General features: G+C 33.2%; 1 protein-coding gene across 4 annotated transcripts in view; it reads left to right on the top strand.

Annotated features, from left to right (window-relative positions):
* Positions 1 to 19563, top strand: part of UCHL5 (ubiquitin C-terminal hydrolase L5) — a 53951-nt gene extending 34388 nt beyond the window's left edge. For all 4 annotated transcript variants that reach the window (XM_056815671.1, XM_007480988.2, XM_056815670.1 and 1 more), the window contains 8 exons: positions 261 to 386; positions 470 to 531; positions 615 to 745; positions 2579 to 2642; positions 4029 to 4131; positions 4786 to 4899; positions 8544 to 8642; positions 18301 to 19563. In XM_056815671.1, the coding sequence (XP_056671649.1) occupies positions 470 to 531; positions 615 to 745; positions 2579 to 2642; positions 4029 to 4131; positions 4786 to 4899; positions 8544 to 8642; positions 18301 to 18345 (618 nt within the window). In that variant the 5' untranslated portion in view covers positions 261 to 386 and the 3' untranslated portion in view covers positions 18346 to 19563. The remainder of the gene's footprint in view (positions 1 to 260; positions 387 to 469; positions 532 to 614; positions 746 to 2578; positions 2643 to 4028; positions 4132 to 4785; positions 4900 to 8543; positions 8643 to 18300) is intronic.
* Positions 19564 to 20456: the final 893 nt, after the last annotated feature.

The following is a 20456-nucleotide window of genomic DNA, read 5'->3' as shown; positions in this document are numbered from 1 at the left end:
ACAAACATATTCTGTGTATTGCATGTACTAGTATCCCAGATTAATTGCCCAAAGGGGTTAGGAAAGAACTAAAATTAATTAAATTAAAATTAATCAGTTAAAACTAAATGTCTTTTATAATTATATTTTGAAGGAATCCCTATTCCTCAAGGAATCCAGAAAGACTTTGAAAGCCATTGTTTTAATTCCTATGGAATGTGACTAGTGTTTTAATTAAGTATTGGTATAGCAATAATATTTCTCTTTTTTTTGTATTAAAGGTAATAAATAATGCTTGTGCAACTCAGGCCATAGTCAGTGTATTATTGAATTGTACCCATCAAGATGTCCATCTAGGGGAGACACTTTCAGAATTTAAAGAATTTTCACAAAGTTTTGATGCTGCAGTAAGTATGACACATCATTTTTTAACATCATTTTGGAGGTGAATTCTCATTCTAATTTACTTAATTTTTTAAAAATATTTTAGATGAAAGGTTTGGCATTAAGCAACTCAGAAGTGATCCGACAAGTTCACAACAGTTTTGCCAGGTAGTGGGAATTTATGTACTAAAGACAATATTTATTTTAAATATTTTATTCTTTCTTTAACCTTTATCTTTTGCTTACTTTAGACAACAGATGTTTGAATTTGATGCAAAAACATCAGCAAAAGAAGAAGATGCTTTTCATTTTGTTAGTTATGTTCCTGTCAGTGGAAGACTATATGAATTAGATGGATTAAGAGAAGGACCAATTGATTTAGGTAAGCACATACTATTATATGGCTAATAACAATTTAAATTGGCTAGTTGTTTTTTATCATGTAATCCAATCACTTTTTGGACAAAATTTGAATATATTGTTTTCCTAATTCTGTTTATTTCATTTTACAGTAGTTCATATTCTTGTATCCTTCCCATTAGACTGTGAGGTGCTTTAGAGCAGAAACTATCTTTGTATCCTCAGCAATTGTCTCAATGTCCAGCACTTAGGAAACACTTAATAGGTGTTTCTTAACTTTCCATTTTTGATCTTCTTGGGGTACATATATAACAATGGAATCTCTTGAATTAGATTATTGACATTTAGTCACCTTTTTAAGCATAATTTCCAAATTGCTTTCCATAATGATTGGACCAATACACAGCTCTACCAACAGTATATTAGTCTTTTATAGTTAACTTTTACTTAATTTCGTAAAGATGTACCTGCTTGTCATTTCCACTGTCTTCAGTTAAGAATATAAGTATTCATATTGTCATTTTATATTAAAATATTTTAAGTTAGAATTAGATTTTGAATCATAGATAAATAGTAACTTTAATATTCTCCTTGGAGATTATACATTTCTCATAACATTTTTGTAATGCTTATGTTCTTGATATACATTAAGATGATACTGCTGATTTTCTACAAACTGATCTTGCCAAAGTTTACAGTGACCTTTTAGTTGCAACATCTAATTGCTTTTTCTCAGTCTTCATCCTTCTTGACCTCACTATAGTATTTGAAATTGTTGACCATTCACTTCTGATTACTCTCTCCAGATTTTCATAACCCTGTATTCCTGTTCTACTTTCTCAGTCTCCTTTGCTAGCTCATCATCCATATACTACCCCTTAACTGTGGACAGAATTCAGTTCTGAGTCTTCTCCCTGGTTGATGTTAACACCTTTTGTGGGTTTGTTATCATTTATTTCTATGTGGAAGTCCCCCAGATTGATATATCTAGCTTTGGATGTCTCTCATGAGTTGTTCTGCTACACCAGCTGTATAATAGACACATTTAAAACGTCTTGAACAAATCAAACTGAACATATGAAACAATAGAAGTCATTATCTCCCCCTGTCCCCTTTTATTCCCCAACCACCCCTTTTCTAAAATTTCTTATTTCTGTCAAGGGCACAGCTATCTTTGTAATCTCCCTGTTGCCTCAAAGATCATATTGTAGTCTTCTCTACTTGGTATTTAAAGCACATAACAATTTAGTTCCAATTTATTTCCCAGGTTTATTTTTGTATAAAGATAAAATAAATATTTGCCTTTTATTTAAGATCTCAAACAATTTCCAACTTAAAAATTTCTATATTTAAAAGTTTTATCACAATATTAATGCTATTTTGTTGATTCTTAATTTTATTGAACCTGATTTTTCCAGTATCTGAATTTTCCTATCCTTGAATTTCTTGCCTCATTTTATCTGAACAACTGCCTATACATATCAAAGGATATATTGAAGAAATAAAAGATGAAACTCATCAACCAGATTTTCCTACCTTGTTACTCTGCTAAGAGGTTAGAATTAAAAGTAAAATTAGATTTGAAGTTACAAGTAGAAATTAGATTTATATTTTATATTTCCAAGTTATTTCTTAGGTCACATTCTCATTCTGTCTCTGGTCCTGGTTACTAAACAGACAATTCACTGTTAAAACTACAAGTAGTTATGTTAAAACAATTTTTTTTCCTACTTTCTTCCACCTGCAGTTGTCTCTGTTTCCTGAAAAGAGATATTTTTAAACCAACCTCTGTCAAGAAGTTTTGATGAATTTTTTTTATTTTTTATTTTACTTAATGCTTTCCATTTTGCTTTAGGCGCATGTAATCAAGAAGATTGGATTAATGCAGTAAGACCAGTTATAGAGAAAAGAATACAAAAGTAAGTGTTCATCTAAATCTCATGGGTACCAAAGTCTACTTTTAAATTTTAGTTTAGAAAAAAAATTAGTTCAGGAGTATATCTCTTTTATTTAAAAAAATCAATTTTAGCAATCAGAATAACATTTCTATTGCATAAAATCCCTTAATTTTACATGGTGATATGCCATGTCTCTAAGGAATAAAAATATATGCTCTGACATAATAATATGTTGTGCTAGTAAATAAAGTTATTTCTTGTATAGCTACATATATATGTATATATATTTTAGAATTGGAAAATTTTATTCAATTAGTTAATTTAGAATATTTTCCATGGTTACATGATTCATATTCTTTCCCTCCTCTCCTCCCCCCACCCCCATAGCCAACACAAATTCCACTGGGTTTTATATGTATCATTGATTAAGAACTATTTCCATATTATTGATAATTATACTAGGGTATTCATTTAGAGTTGTAGCTATGTATTTTTGACAAGAATTTATTTGGTGAAGCTGGCTGTATTGTACATAAAACACTTTGATAAAATCTTTTAGGAAATGAAATTTAGTAAATTTCACTTAAAAAGTTCTTTTAACTGTCTTTCCTTTGCTTGTCACTTTAGATGTTTGTTATTCATCCTTGCTCTGAACAGACTTATGAATAGAATAAAAGCTAGAAATTTCAGAATAGGAGGGAACTGAACACAAACACAAGATACCTAGTTTAAAAAAGTTTTGCAAGAAATCTGCTTTTAACTCTTATCATATGTGTTGCCCCCCCACCCCCACATTTGTTTTCATCTTGTTCTTTGTGGTAAGGAGAATGGATAAAGATATGTGTTTCATATCATAAATGTTTTGATGAAAGATGAAAAGATTTGGTCTAAAAAGCAGATAAAAATTTAATCCTATTTGGAATTTGGTTTAGCCATAGTCAGATTGTTCTTGTTTTGTGAACCTTTAAAATCTGCTTATACAGGTTATTCGATTTAGGATATTTGTTTTGCTTTCAAAGGTAACTTTGAAATAGATTTCAGTAAGACTCCTGTATCTGCAGGGGATACACTCTTAAGACTGGCTGTGAATATAAGTGAACAACTGCATTCCATGGCCTATCCCCATTAAAAAAAAAAAAGCCAATCCTAAAAAAGGGTGCTTCCAAATGGAATCATTGAAAAACCACCACCAGTGGTGGACAGATAAGACTTCTGTCACTTTGAGTGCAGACCTCTAGTACTTTTGGTTGACTGTTGATAATTGAAACCACAGAAACAAAACTACAGATAAGGGGTCCTACAGTACCATAATACTTTCTGTCACTGTGATCACTGTCACTGTGATCAGTATATTATTTTATTTCTGCTATAATAAAATGAGAAATAATTTTCAGAAATCTTTTTTAGATACAGTGAAGGTGAAATACGATTTAACCTGATGGCCATTGTGTCCGACAGAAAGATGATATATGAGCAGAAGATAGCTGAGTTACAAAGACAGCTTGCAGAGGTTGGTTGTCAGCAATTATGTATGTACAATTTAACAAACACTTATTTTTAAAAATTATTTTAAATTAATGATTATTATTAAATTAATTTATTTTATTTTCAAAGCTTTATGCCTAGTTGCTTGGAATACAAAGAAAAAGTGAAAAATAGCCCCTGACCATAACATTTTACTGGAGCATATTAGTTTTTTTGTTAGCTTATTTTCCCCAGAAATACCATTTTTACTTCATTCTTCTAGATTTTAAAAAAGTGTTATAGGAATGGTAAATATGATTAAGATCTGTAAAAAATTTTTACCTCATTTTTAGATTATCTTTCTGACTTAAGAGGAAAATTACTTATAATAGTGAAAACATAATACAATAATTATGGTTGTTTACAATCTAGGTAGACTTTTACTGACTAAAATTCATAAATTTCATTATGAAAAATAGAAATATCTTCATATGCCAAGTATTTTGTTTCATGCAACATATTTTTTGTACTTGAAGATGTTTGGGCATCTCTGTTAGAAGTTATATTTTAGAATGGTTTTACTCAGTTAGCCAATATTTAATGTTAATTTCAGGGTAATTATTCTATTAAATACTTATCTTTTAAAAAATATTAACAGTGTTAATGTTTACTTATTAGTGTTGCTGTTTTTTCCCCCAAGGAGGAACCTATGGATACAGATCAGAGTACTAATATGTTAAGTACCATTCAATCAGAAGTTGCCAAACATCAGATGCTAATTGAAGAAGAAATTCAGAAATTAAAAAGATACAAGGTATGCTTCTTTTAAAATTATTTGGAGATTTTAATTTGTTCTGCCTAGTTCTTTAGTTCTCTTTTCCTTTCCCCTCTTTCCTTCCCTCTCCCTCCCCTTATTCTCCACAAGAATCTAACTTTATTTTTTATTGTTGGGTTGTTGAAGACAGTATCAATGGATTGTAGATTCTTTGTTAGGTTTTGCCAAGCTGGAGTAGGCTTCAAGTACAAACCTGGGTTGTGTCTATGCTCAATCTATAACCCTAGCTAATTTTAGAAAAGTTCATTACCAGAAAGTTGGCCAAAACAGTAGTTAGTTAATTTTTTGGTAATTAGCCATGAACTAAATAACAATAGGAAATGGTGTTTTTTCTGTCCTGTTGTTTGCCATATACCTGAAGAGAGGAGCTAAATATAATAAAAAAATGTTTTACCTATGTGAAGGAATGAAATCAGAAGAGTTGCTAAAGTGGAGAGCCATCAAGTCCTGCTAGATATCAGTAGTCACTAAATGGTCACATGTAGATCCAGATAGCTGCTCTTGGAAAGTAGCATGAACTGAACAAGCTTTTTGATCCTAGTCTTGGAGAATGAGAAGAAATAAAAGTAGTAGTAAAAGGCACTCTTAAAAACATCAAAAAGATGTTTGAGAAAGTGTTTATAGGTTTGCCTGAAACTGTAAATGAAATGGTGAGTGTTATAGTCATAAGAATCGTGTGTGTACATACAAGTGTACACAGTGAATAGAGGTTTTAATTTGACATCTTGATCGTTGCTGTGAACTATATTGATTTGTGCTTTGTAAGTAAAGTTGTTACTTTATAGTTGAATTTAATAGTTTCATTTGACAAATGTATACTAAATACTTTATAGGTATATTGCATTGTTTTGTGTATTCAGGTTAAAAGAAACCACTCTACATGCTTTTAAAGAACTTAGTCTAGTAGGGGACTAAACCAAATTATAATAATATAAGTTGTGACATTAAAATTCCTACTAAAATCTATTTGGTATAGAAATGACCATTCTTTATCCAAGGCTATTATGTAAATGGAATGTAGCAGCCTAACAGTTTAGAAAAGCCATGAGGATGGATCCAGTGATGGGTTGTATACCTGTCATCAGGCTAGAGGCTTCTTACCCCAAAGCCATAATGTAATGAACTTCTGAGCCACAGTACGTCTTGGCCAGCTAGTGAGTTGTGGAAGGTTTGTGATCTGTGAATAGAAGGTGGACGCAAACAGTACTTCAAGTATTGAAATAAAGTATTCCAAAGGATACTATGGAAGTGAAAGGCACAGAACGATCAGGTACTAGGGGAAGTGGAAGGATTGTATAGAGATGAGTACAGGAAAGGATTTCTTTTTTTTTTTTTAATATATTTTATTTGATTGTTTCCAAGCATTATTCGTTAAAGACATAGATCATTTTCTTTTCCTCCCCCCCACCCCCCATAGCCGACGCGTAAGTCCACTGGGCGTTAGATGTTTTCTTGATTTGAACCCATTGCTTTGTTGATAGTATTTGCATTAGAGTGTTCATTTAGGGTCTATCCTCTGTCATGTCCCCTCAACCTCTGTAGTCAGGCAGTTGTTTTTTCTCGGCGTTTCCACTCCCATAGTTTATCCTTTGCTTATGAATGGTGTTTTTTTCTCCTGGATCCCTGCAAGTTGTTCTGGGACATTCCACCGCCACTAATGGAGAAGTCCATTACGTTCGATTATACCACAGTGTATTAGTCTCTGTGTACAATGTTCTCCTGGTTCTGCTCCTCTCGCTCTGCATCACTTCCTGGAGGTTGTTCCAGTCCCCATGGAACTTCTCCACTTTATTATTCCTTTTAGCACAATAGTACTCCATCACCAACATATACCACAGTTTGTTCAGCCATTCCCCAATTGATGGGCATCCCCTCGTTTTCCAGTTTTGGGCCACCACAAAGAGCGCAGCTATGAATATTTTTGTACAAGTCTTTGTGTCCATTATCTCTTTGGGGTACAGACCCAGCAGTGCTATGGCTGGGTCAAAGGGTAGATATTCTTTTGTCGCCCTTTGGGCATAGTCAGGAAAGGATTTCTACCACGTGTGGCAGGGAGAGAAAAAGTTAGTCTTGGGCAGGGTAGGAAGAGGGGAAATACTGAGCTAACTAAGCTAACAGAAAAACATGTAGAAATAATGAGTTTTCAGGTGTCAGTTAAAGACTGGTGTCTTAGATGAATTTACTTGAGCTTATTGTCTTGGGCTGGGTAACAGATTCCTTTGAAAGGAATCTGAAATGCTTGTGAGTCTCAATAGACTGCAGGATGCAGATGAATTTATTTCACTTGAGTATAAGAGTGGAACAGAATAACTCCTTTATAATTGCTGATGGATTTGCATATCTATGATTCCTCTTTCAGAAGCTATATTGTGGACAATGGCACCAAATTTGTGTTTGTTTTCATTTACAGGTGAACTTCCAAATTTGTTATAATCCACATTTTTTCTCTTTTTTTTTTTGAAAAGATAAATTATTATAAAAAAGATTTGAATTTAAGCCTTTGGTCAGCTGTTAGCTTTATTTTAATTCAAGATCTTTATTGAATCTTTAGAGATAGTATAACTATCTTGTTTTCTACTCTCTATAACTATCTAGGCACAAAAATATAGTTAGATTTTAGCTTTTTCTGCAGTTGTTGATTGTGAATAAACATTTCCCAAAAAACAAAATGGAATGCCATACATTTTTTTTTTTGGTATATGAAGGTTAATCTCAGAATTGAGTCATACTTTTATCATCTTAATGTTCTAGTCCTGCCAGACACATCCATCTGAATATCTCATTCAACACATCCAAAATGAAACTCATGTTTCTGTCTCTGCTTCCAAACTTTCCCTTTTCTATTGAGATATCATCATCTTTATTGTTATCTGGGTTCATACTTATCCTTGACTCTTGTTCTCCTTTACCTCCTATATTCAATCATTTTCCAAATTTTATTTATTTGACTTCCCTAACATCTCTTACAACATCATCTTCCACTACGCTAACTATCATTATAGAAATAAAAGGGTATAGAACAGGACTGAGAGTTGTTTTACTTTTTCCTTTGTTTTGTAAGTTGCCATAACCAAAGAATTTGTTACTAAGTGTTCAATGTAATGTGCTGGGCTGGTCCTCAGAAACAGAAATAGTCTGTTGCTGGGACCATTCTCAATAGATAGAATGATAAAATCTATTAGAACTTTAATTCTGTTCAACCAATCATTATTTCCATATGGCATGGAATTAGGACCTTGTGAAACTTAATAAGAATATTAAATTCATTTTTTTATTCAAGTCAGAATGCTATGCTATTATAATGTCAAATGATGTATAATAGATGCATATGATTTGAAGAGGTGGATATTTCTTTTAAAAAATGTAATGTCTGTTACTTTACAGGTCTCTATTCTGGGTTGGTACTTATTTGTTAGATGATATCTATTTGAATCTACTTTTTTTAATCCTTACTTTCTATCTTAGAATTGATATTAAGTATTTGTTCTAATGCAGAAGAGCTTTAAGAGCCAGACAATTACAGTTAAATGACTTGCCCAGGGTCACACAAGTAGGAAGTATGATGAGTTTACTTTTTAAAATGAGTACTGATTATTTGTCAATGTTTGTCATTCAACTTTCAGATTGAAAATATTAGAAGAAAGCATAATTATCTGCCTTTCATCATGGAACTATTAAAGACTTTAGCAGAACACCAGCAATTAATACCATTAGTAGAAAAGGTAAGTCATGATTATTTTGTATAAGTTTTCCCAAAATGCATATGAAATCTTTATTTTATCATGTATAAAAATTAAATTTTTTATAAGTTTCATTTAAATCTTATGGTTTTACTTTTAGTTATTATGCCAGATGTGATAGTTAATTATAATCCAAGTTGAGAGAATACAGAAAAATTATTTTTTATACCAATTCTGTTTTAATAGTTTCTGAATTTTCAATATTGAACTCTAAGATAGAGTTAAAAAAATAAGCTCCATATTTGTCTTATCCTTTATTATTTTTTCAAACTGTCTCTTGTAGGGTTGATACTAAATATTGATTCTAAGGCAGAAGGAACAGTAAGAGAAGGCAGTTGGGGTTTAGTGACTTATCCAGGGTCACATAGCTAGGAAATGTTTGAAGCCATGTGTTCCCAGCTCTAGGTTTGTTCTAGTCACTGCTCTCCAGCTGCTACAAAAAATTGGTTTAAAAAAATCTTTTTTAAGAGTTGCAAGTAGACATTTCTTGCCTTAATTTCTTCTTGAACTTTTTATTACATGTGTGATATGTCTTCTTTCATGACTTGAAGAATAAGGAAATTTGTATTAGGTGACAAAACTAGAAAATATATCAGATTGTTTATTGCCTAGGGAGGGAAGAAAAGAATTTGGATTGCAAAAGGTCAGAAAGTGAATGCTAAAAAAATTGTTTCTACATGTAATTTTTTTTAAAAGCCATAGAAAATGCAAAAAAGAAAATTGGAAGTAGAGTAAAACACAAACCTGAAGTGGAATGAAGATGGATTATTTTAAGCTTGAAAAAAGCCATCTGTAGTTCAATTCCCATATGCTACAGATGAGGAAACTCAGGCCTGAAATGACTGTCCTAAAATTCCACTATTGGCCAGGACAGTAATAGTGGTCTCTACTTCAAACCCAAATTTCTTTTCTTGGGGTGGTTAAAAAAGGAAAAATCAACTTAAATTATAAAAGTCTTAATTATAAAATGTTAATAAGAAATACAAATTTAATATTTTTTGGTATATAATAGTAAGTCAAACTAGACTAATAAATAACTCGCCTAAGAAACATATCAGTATGTTTGATAGTATCTGAAGTGACTCAGTGGAGTGAGAGCTAGGCCTAGAGACAGGTTCTGATTCAAATGTGGCCTCAGATACTTCCTAGCCATGTGACCTTGGGCAAGTCACTTAACTCCCATTGCCTAAACCTTTCTGCTCTTCTGCCATGGAACTTATACCTAATATTGATTCCAAGCTGGAAGGTAAGCATTTAAAGACAAAACAGAATAAAAACAGTCCTTGAAAGTAATTTTATGCTTTTAAACCTAATTTCTTTAGTTTTGTACTATTAATGTGAAAGTTTACTAAGCATAATTTGGCCCTGTCAGCATTATCATAAATTCCTTATTCTGGCATGAAAATTAACAGGACATTCTAGCATTTTGTCTTATGAAAAATAAGCTCTTCTCAAATCTACTGTGCTCTTTTTTACATATGAATATCATGAAATATCATTGGAAAAGGGAAGTTGGGACTATGAAATTATAATTTTAAAATTTGCTTTCAATTAGCTATAATTATTATACACTATCTTCTTCCTTAGAAATCAGAATACTTCTTTGCCTTTAACCTTGAATTAATATTACATACAATTTTTGGACATGAGATGGCAGTTTACGAATGATAATATTATAAATTTGATTCGGACTGTAATAAATTTTTTTTTATTTTATTGTTTTGGGGCTTATTGAGTCACCTTGCCTTTAATTTTTCCTCTTGTGCTTTTTAAATGTGTGTTTATTTTTTATGCATTAAAAAAAATCTGTTAACTTCTCTTTATGGAAGGAACATGATATTTTCAATTGTTACTTCTTTAACTGTGTTTCCCAGAACTGGATACTTTTTAAAAGTATCCTCCTATAGAATGCAATCTACTTGAGGTCAGGACCTTTTTTTATTTCCTTGGTGTCTTGCACTTAGAAGGTACTTTACAAATGTTTGATTGGATTAGATTTTTGTAATCCTTTAATGCTAGTTATGATTCTGACATACTTTGAAAGAGAGTTCTTGACGAATAAGCTTGCATCTCTTTAAATATGTACCAGAAATTAGATACCCAGTACATGTAACAACCACCATTGGTCATACAAGAGTATTATTGCCACTGTTTTTTAGAAAATATTGAGCTAGAGGATAACTGCCTCTCCTTCCTGTATATTTTTTCCTACTTTGGCTTCCTCATGCTGCTGTTATTTTCTGGTTTCCCTACCTGTCTAATTCTCATTCCACTTTGTTGAATCACTGTTCATCTCTTCCTTCCTGGTTGTGTTTTAATACTCTGTTCTTAATCTTTTCATCTTTCAAATTCTCTCCCTTGGTTACCATATCAGTTTCCATGGGTACAAATTTAATTTCTACAGAGTTGTCTATCTCTCTTCTGAACTCTAGTCCCACCCACCTCATCAACTTCCCACTAGATATCTCAACCTAGATGTACAACTTCCTGCTAAACATTTCAGTTTAGGTATGCTATAGACCTCAAAGTCAACATGTCAAAAATGAAACTTATTCACCCATGCCTCTTTCAGATGTCCTTCTTTTGAAGGTAACATCATCTTCCCTGACATTCAGGTTTACATCCTTGTAGTTACGCTTAGGCTTCTTCCTTTCTCCAACTCCACATATTTGGACAGTTGCCAAGCCTCATAGGTTTTCTTCCCCTCTACCCCCTTTTTAAATCAAGTTAACCAATTGCTTATCGATTTTATTTATTTTTTCATAAAACCAATTCCTTGTCTCATTTATTAGTTCAATGGTTAATCTTTTCCTCGATTTTCAGGTTTTCCAATTTTGCATTTAATTAGGGATTTTTAATTTGTTCTTTTTCGAGTTTTTTTAGCCCAATTCATTTATCTACTCTTTCACTATTTTATTGACGTAAGCACTTAGAAATAGAAATTTCTCCCTTAAGTACTGCTTTGGCTGTGTCAAATAAATTTTGATATTGCCAGCTTCTTTAATGAAATTGTTGATTGTTTCTATGATTTGTTCTTTGGCCCATTTGTTTTTTTTTTTTTTAGTATAAGGTTATTATTTAATTTCCAATTAATTTTTAGTCTTTCTGCTGCCCTTTGTTAAGTGTAATTTTTATTGCATTCTGGTCTGAAAATGATGTGTATTTAATATTTTTGTTTTTCTATATTTGGTTGTAAGTTTATGGTCACTTTTTGTGAAGGTGTACAGCTGATAAAAAAACATCTATTATATCAAACTTGTCTAAAGTTCTGTTTACTTCTTTAATGTCTATTTTTTGGTTGGATTTATATAGTTGAGAGAGAGAGAGAGAGAGAGAGAGAGAGAGAGAGAGAGAGAGAGAGAGAGAGAGAGAGATATGTGGGTCTCCCACTAGCATGGTTTTTTACTATTTCCTCCTATAATTCATTCACTTGTCCTTTAGGAATTTGGGTACAAATGTTATGCCATTTGGTGCATATGTGTTTAGTGATATTGTTTCATTGTCAACAGTGCCTTTTATTAAGGTGTAATTTCCTTTCTTATTTCTTTTGATTAGATTGATTTTTGCTTTTGCTTTGTTGGAGGTCATGATTGCTACCCCTGTTTTGTTTTGTTTTTTTACTTCAGCTGAGGTATAGTAAATTCTGCTTCAGCTTCTAACTTCTACTCTATGTGACTCCCTGCTTTAAATGTGTTTCTTGTAGACCACATCTTTTGGGATTCTGATTTTTAATTCACTATGGTATCCTTTTCTGTTTTGTGAGTGAATTCAGCTCATTCACACTCACAGTTATGATTACTATTATGGGTGTTTCCCTCCATCTTATTTTCTTCCTGTTTGCTCTTCTCTTCCTCCCTCTCCTTTTAGTCTTTCCCTGTTTACAGATATTTTATATTTTACTACCACCTCACCCAGTTTGCTCTCCTTTTTGTCCATTTCCCCCACCCTGTTTTCTACCCTCTCACTTCCCTGTAGATTAAGATAGGTTTCTGTAGCTGACTGAGTATGGGTGTAATTCTCACTTTGAATTTATTCCAGTGAAAGTTAGGTTCATGTATGGCCCACTGCCCTCCCCCCATCTTTTCTTCTACTATATTGACTCTTATGTGCCACTTCTTTTTTTTTTTTAATAAACTCTTTACCTTCTGTTTTAGAATCCATACTATGTATTGATAAGGCAAAATGGTGATAAGAGCTCGTCAATGGGGGTTAAGGGACTTTCCCAGGGTCACATAGCTAGAAAGTGTCTGAGGCCAGATTTTAATCTAGGACTTCCCATCTCTAAGCCTGGCTCTCAAACCACTGAGCTACCCAGCTGACCTTTATGTGCTGCTTCTTGAAAGATGGTTTACCCTCTTCTTTTCTTTTGTTTCTTTTCTCCCCATCTGTTCCTCTTTCCTGTCCCATCCCATTTCTTAACCTAGATTATTGCAACCCTAATTGGCCTTCCTGCTTAAAATCTGTAACACTCTAGTCTACTTTGCTATCAAAGTTAACTTTCCTTAATGTATATCTGATCTTATCTCTCCTACCCAGTCAACTCTAGTGGCTTCTGTTCTCTCTAGAATAAAACATAAGTTTAAATGTTTAGTTTTGAAAGCCTCACACCATCTGGCGGCTTTGTATCTTTCTGGCCTCATTGGATATTACTACCCTACACTCTGATATAAGTTGGCTTTGTTCTTCTCACATAAGGGACCAGCTCCTTTCTCCTTGCCTTTGAACTGGCTCTTTCCCTGTGCCTGGAATAGCTTTTCTCTTCCTTAAAGATGCAGCTCAATCACTGTCTCCTGCATAAAACCTTTACTTATTTTACAACTGTTCTGTTTTATATTTTAATTATTTGTGCATGTGGTTTCTAGCATGGTGTTCTTCCCATAATAGATGTTTAATACATTTAAATCCAAATTGTTACATTGATTCTGCTTGAGTAATCTGTAATATATCTTTTCCATGTTTATTTATGGAATTTGTAATGAGCATATTATACCATGTTTTCTTTCTTTCTGTAGTGTATTGTGACAGTGCAGTCTTCTCTATGCATTGTAGCCTGATGGCATGTCTGACAAAATGTAGCAGTCTAGTGTAGGAAAACAGGGCTTCCTCACAATTAGTAATCCGATATATATTTCCAAAGAGAAGTGATACTTAATCTGGCAACAATTTGGGAACTCTCCTTTGGAACTTCTTTTGTGTGTACATATCTTCTTATTAGGTGTGCTTTTATATATAAGGAGTAACTAAGCCATTAATGTTTATTTTAATTTATTAAAATTATCAATGACAACATCTCAATAATTTCCTAATCATACAAAGGTATATTTTGTTTTGTGGTAATATATTACATTTTGCATAAATTATTTTAAAGGGATACTTTCGTTTTTCTTCAGGGAGTTATTTTTTTTTATTTCTATGATTGTATTTTGCTTTCTATACCCCCCTTAATTTTATATTAATCAAGGTCACCCAAGGAATGAATGACCTTAAATTCTTAGTACAACTTTTCATTTGCTCTATTAAGGATGTTGCCAAATTCATTCTTAGGCTTTATTTTTCTTTAAGTTTGTAAATATATTCAGGAATGAGTCAAGAAAGAAAAAATAAGCATTTATTTTTCAAATTATGCCCAAAGTATAATTGAATTTTCATTCTGTGAAATGAAGCTTTGTTTAAAATTAATGGTTGTTTATAAAGGCAGGTAGATGGCATAGTTGATAGAGGTTTGAACCTGGAATCAGGAGGAACTGAGTTCAAATGTGGCCTTCTGACATTTACTAGCTGTATGACCCTGGATCAGTCACTTACCTCTATTTCTTCAGTTTGAGGATAATAATAGTACTTGCCTCCCAGGGTTGTCACAAGACTCAAGTAGGATAATATTTATAATTAAATAATAAAAATATTTAATATTATGTATTTCCATACCTATTAAATATTATGTCTACATATATAATATAGAAATATAAATAATATAGGGAAAACTATAAACATAAATAAATGCTATAATAACATAATATGATAGATAAAATAATAAAAAATCTAAGGCTTAGCACAATGTCTGGCTCACAATAGGTACTTTAATAAATGCTTGTTCCCTTCCTTATCCTCCCACTCAACAGATGGGAAAATGTGAGTACAATAGCTCAATAAACCATTTTTTTTAACATAAATTTAGACAATATGATTTCATTTGACATTTATGTGACACATTGTCTATATGGCCTAAAACATAGTTATGGCTTACTCTTCTCTGTTTTTAAGTTGAGCAGCACTGTGTAGAGAAAATTTTGTTTAATCATGTTAAATTATATTACAATTTGCCCAATACTTCAAATTTAACTTCCTCTATCTCCTATTTTGTACGTTGGCAAAGATTTTCAATTTGTGTAATAGAAACTTATTTCATAAAATTGTTTTTAGAATCTGTCCTAAAGTATATTACTTTCCTATATACATAATTATTTAAAGACCTTGTAAGAGAAGAGAGCAAATTCACCATGCTGGAAGAATATCTTGAGAGAGGAAGAAGAGAGCAAGAAGGAGAGAGAATTCTGGAGAAGGAACAGAGGAATTGAGAAGATCCAAATAGCTGAACTCACTTCTCTTTGGGAAGCCCACTAGGGAGGTTTATCTGAGTGAACCTTCCTCCTGTGAAGCCTGACCCTAGTAGTATCCAGTGAAGACAAACCAGAGTGAATAGGACTTTGCCAGAAAGCTATTCAGCACCAGAAGATTTCCTCTCAATCCCTCTAGACAGCCTTGAACCTGATATCATAGCTCAGACAGCTAGGAATCAGGACAGCTCTCACAATTGACCCCAGAGGGTCAGGCAGGCAAAACCTGATCCAGCAGGACTTGGGGAAAAGGGGTTCACTTGTTATTTAGGGACTTACTATTTCCCACCTTCCTATTACCTTATCCCACAACTCACTTGCCCTACCTTTCATGTGTTCCTTTTAGAATAAATAGCTATTTACTAGATCAAGTGCCTGCTTCATAGTATCCAAGAAGGGAGACTTGGAGTTTGGTGGGGAGGAAGTTACACTGCTCTCCTCAGAGAGGGAGAAGCTGTCTGTCCTATACTTTATTTCAACCAAGTCTTTGAGGGAACAGTGATTTGTGATTCTGAAGGCAACCAGAATGGGGTTTACCAGGGAAAGAGAAAGGGAAACCAATCTATTCCCTCTCTCTATCTCTTGCCTCCATTCCATCTATACCATACTCTGGTCCTGCATTCAGTGGTGGGAGATTCCATTCCTCTCCCTCCATTACAGTGGTATCCCAGAATACAAAAGAACCCATCAACAACAGTCACTGACTGGCAGTTGGAAGAGACTGCGTAGGGCAGCCGTCTTGGGGCTACAGATTCTAAAACAGCTACATATAGGAGCACAGCAGACATCTTGATTCCTATATAACAGAAAGAGAAAGAGGAATAGATAAAGGAAAGAAACAATATGTTCCAAAAAGTGTTATGGAGTCTACTGGTGGTAGCCATTTTGACACACTGGTGGTACTATTTTATATTTAGACCATTGCTAACATAATCAATGATATGATAGGGGTAGCAGTCAGCATTACAAAATACTGGGACCAGATATCAATTGAAATAGCTACAAAATGGCTAACCCTCCCAGCTGGCTATGGTACCATTGTAGTTCTCTGGCAATTATATAGCACCATCAAGAAAGGAACGAAGATAATTATGGGCAAAAAGATAATCAACAACGACATAGATAACAGACTAGAGCTATTATTCTCCCAAATGACAGCAATCACTGACATGTGCCAGGAATTCACATTGAAGAAGAATGAGAAACTGGGGAAGGGAAAGGAACTAGTCACAAGGGAGTGTATGAAGGATACTGATAATGATAAAGACAAATGCAAGGACACTGAGACACCTATTACAACAACTCTAACAGTGGAGGTGTGCACCAAGAAAATAATGGTGGACAAACAAACACTGAGCTTGAGGAAGACCCAGGGGCACAAAAGATCATGCCTTTCAGAGATTATGCCAAAGTTACCCCAGACTCTGGCGTTCTCCATATGAAGATGCTAAGTCTTTCAGCATCCAGGACTTGGACTCTCTGAAACAGAGATTGCCAAAATTTTGTGTTGAACCATTCACATGTTTAAGGGAGCTGAAAAGAGCATTTAAATTATATGACTCTAATTTCCAAGATGTAGAAATCCTACTGTCAGAACTATTTAGCCTCCAGGAACATGCAAACTTTATTAAGAGAATGATAGAGGACGATAACCTGATGAACTGGCCAGAATATTATGAGGACTTTGATTTTTTCAGACCATTAAACATGACATTTCTAAAAAAGGCAAGAGAAGATTTGTTGGAGGTGATCAAAACCTTTTGCAATAGACCAAATGCTTGGGGAAAATTTTAAAGACTGAGGCAGGAGCAGACAGAGCATCCTTCTCCAACGACAGATTGATGGAAAATGCTGAGGCTATATTGGGTTACCCTCAGGATAGCCTGGAAGCCGCCCCCCATGTAAAGAGGCAATTTTTAAAAGGATGTGTTCAAAATCTCAAACATTTTTTTAAGAACTACTACTTGAATTTTGAATTTTTATCCCTCTAAGACCTGAAAGATTCTGCCACATATTTGTATGAGATCCATACAGAACAGCAGAAGGAAAAGGAAGAATTGAAGCAGAAGCTAGAAGAGACTAAAGAATCCCTTAGGCAGAAAGATAGAGGAGTCAATCTTCCTGGTGGGCTTCCCAAAGAGAAGTGAGTTCAACTGTTTGGATCTTCTCAGTTCCTCTGTTCCTTCTTTGGAATTCTCTCTCCTTCCTGCCCTTCCCACACTCAAGATGGTCTTCCAGCATGATGAATTTGCTCTCCTCTCTTACAAACTTATTGCAGTCAATTTTCATTTAATCAGAAAGATCAAATAATTGAGGTTTTCCTGACTTCTGCTCTTATGGGGGTGGAGGAACTCACAACAAACAAATAAGTATTGGGATTAACTTTTTTAAAAGCCATTTTTGAGGGTATTTCATGGAATTGTACAATGCTAATATTCATAATGATAACCCAATGTGCTTTTTTTTGAGATTCCAAATAGCACAAAATTATGTTCATATATTTAGTATTATAAGTTTCTATAAGAACATACAAGTAGTTTGGTATTGCAGTAAAAACATTGAACTTGGAGACCTAGATTCAAATTCTGTCTCATATTAATTGTATGACCATGGGTAAGTCACTTAAAACTAAGTCTCAGTTTCGTCGATAAAATGGGAATAATCCCTGTGGAAACTACCCTTATTGCATCTTAATATTGTCAAAGTAGATCATGATTATATAACATTTAATACCTTTAAAGCATTAAATAAAGGTTGCTTGCTATTATTATAATTGGAGGAAAGATCACTTTTAAATGGAAAAGAGCCAGAAATTAAATATAATTTTATGTGGGGGTTTCTACTTACAAGTGAAGGGGAAATGTAGGAATGATCTTTATAAATGATTTCACAGAAAGGCCTGGAAAAGTTTTTAACAAAATGACACATTCAGTATATCCTAAAACATGTATTTCCACTTATAAGGGGAAACCTTGTATAATTGTTGCTCTTGAATTTGTGCCATAATTTTGTCTTTTAACTTCTAGGCAAAAGAAAAACAGAATGCGAAGAAAGCTCAGGAAACCAAATAAAGAGGATGCTCGGAGGAAGATGATGCTAATCTTAGTTTCATGAAAAAACAAGTATATGAGTATATGAGACTTTTAACAACATATCCTATATCTGGTCCAGACTTTTAACATCTTCTGGTTCAGTATACATTTGACAATAGTAACAACCTGTCTCACCTTGAATGCATGGATTCATACAATCTTTTCCCTTTACCTGCATCATGTGCATGTAGTGCATATTAAGTAAAAGTGGTGTTTAGAGTTGCTTGACCAAATTCCATTATTTGACATTTATATCTGAATTCTTGATAGCTTCTCTGAAAATAGAACTACTGTATTGCACCTGAAATGCACAAGTGATATTCTTTAGTTCTAAACTGTTCCTAATTTGTCTTTTAGGCTTTTGTTCCACAGTTAAAAACTAAGATTTATAATAAAACAGAAAAAGGTCAAACATTAATAAAATTTGGACTGCTTTTGCTTTCTTAAATCTTATCATTAATGGAACAGTTTGCTACACCTCTTTCTCTTTGGTACTTATTGTTTGGAGGTTTTAAATAGAATTTTATTTTTCATTTTCTATACTGAGTAGTTGATAATATTTTAATTACAAACCCATTTAATAAAGGCAAATGTGTAAGGATTTCCATTTCTATCAGTGGAAAAAATAATAAAAGAGCCCATTTTTATTTTGGGATACTTTGAATTTTTGTTTTGGGTAGAATTATTTTTGTGGAATGTATGAGAGTATCATGTATTTTGAGGCATACTTTTTCCTTAATGATAGTCATTTTATATTTTAAAAATTTTCACAAATTGTTTGGCCATATTATTTTTTAAACTGTTATCTGTGTCCTGAAATGGTTTTTTAATTTTGTGATTTTACACTTCTGAGGATCTTCTTTGAAAATGGGGATGTGAGTAGAAACCAGTAGGATCTTAATGTCACTTAAGAAAAAGTGTAGACTGGAATGGCTCAATATATCCCCATAGTGCTATTTAAAAACACCTTTGTAATATTGGGCTTCATCAAATTTTACTTTATATGATATACTTTGTCTCTTTGTTCATAAATGAAATCTCAGAAATCCTATTTATATCAAAGGAAATTCCAATTCTCTTTGTGAATTAGGCCCATTACTAATGTGAATTTTCAAAGGAGATTGTTTTAATACCCCAACACAGTGATTATAGTACTTTAAAATTTGATGAGATATTAATAAAACAATTTAATGACAATTTTTTCTCTGTGTGAATAATTTACTAATTTTGATCATTTAATATATTAGAAGAGTAGCATATATCTCTCCACTCCAGTTGATCTTTCATAGTTAACAAAAAGGATTTTTTTTATTTTAATTGCAGATCTGACCATATTCTCTGATCCCACCTTAATACTCAATAAAATCAAATGACTCCTAGTTGCTTCAAAGATAAAACATAAATTTCTCTTTTAAAGCACCCTTCATCTTGGACCAGACCTACCTTTTCAGTTTTTCGCCTATCAGACAAACTAAACTTTTTGCCATTCATTACACATGGCACTTCATCTGTAGCCATTGTGCCATTCATTGGCTTACTCCATGCCGCAAATATTCTCCCTCCTAATCTCCATTCACAGAATCATGTTCTGTTTCAAAACTTAGCTCAAACACTACCTTCTTCATGGACTTTTTCCTGATTTTCCCACAATTGCCTCTGTCCTTGCTCCCTAAACTATCATATTTGTCTTTATTCTCTCTGTGTGTGTGTGTGTGAGTGTGTGTGAGTGTATGTGTGTCTTGTCTTTCATGATAGAATGTGAACTACTTGAGAGGAATTATTTCATTTTTTCGTCTCCCTAGCACCTATCACAATGCCTGCATATAGTAGTAACTTAATAAATGTAATGCTAATAGATAGATAACTTCCGGCTAATAGCTACTTTGGGAGGTGCATTAACTTTTTCAACCTAGTATTTAATAAGCAATTTACTTAAATATTCACTACCCCTGCAGCATCAGTGTGGTAGGACCTGATAGAACTTGTGCCTTTGCATACATAGAAAGGCTTTGAGAGGCTAACTTTATTGAAAATTATTGAAAGAATGAAATTTTTTTTTTAAATGGACTTTGGTCAGAGGGGTGAAGTTG

This window comes from Monodelphis domestica, chromosome 2 (assembly GCF_027887165.1).
Source record: "Monodelphis domestica isolate mMonDom1 chromosome 2, mMonDom1.pri, whole genome shotgun sequence".
NCBI classification, from domain to species: Eukaryota; Metazoa; Chordata; class Mammalia; order Didelphimorphia; family Didelphidae; genus Monodelphis; species Monodelphis domestica.
Note: the sequence above shows the minus strand (reverse complement) of the source record. Positions and strands in the feature narration are given on the sequence as shown.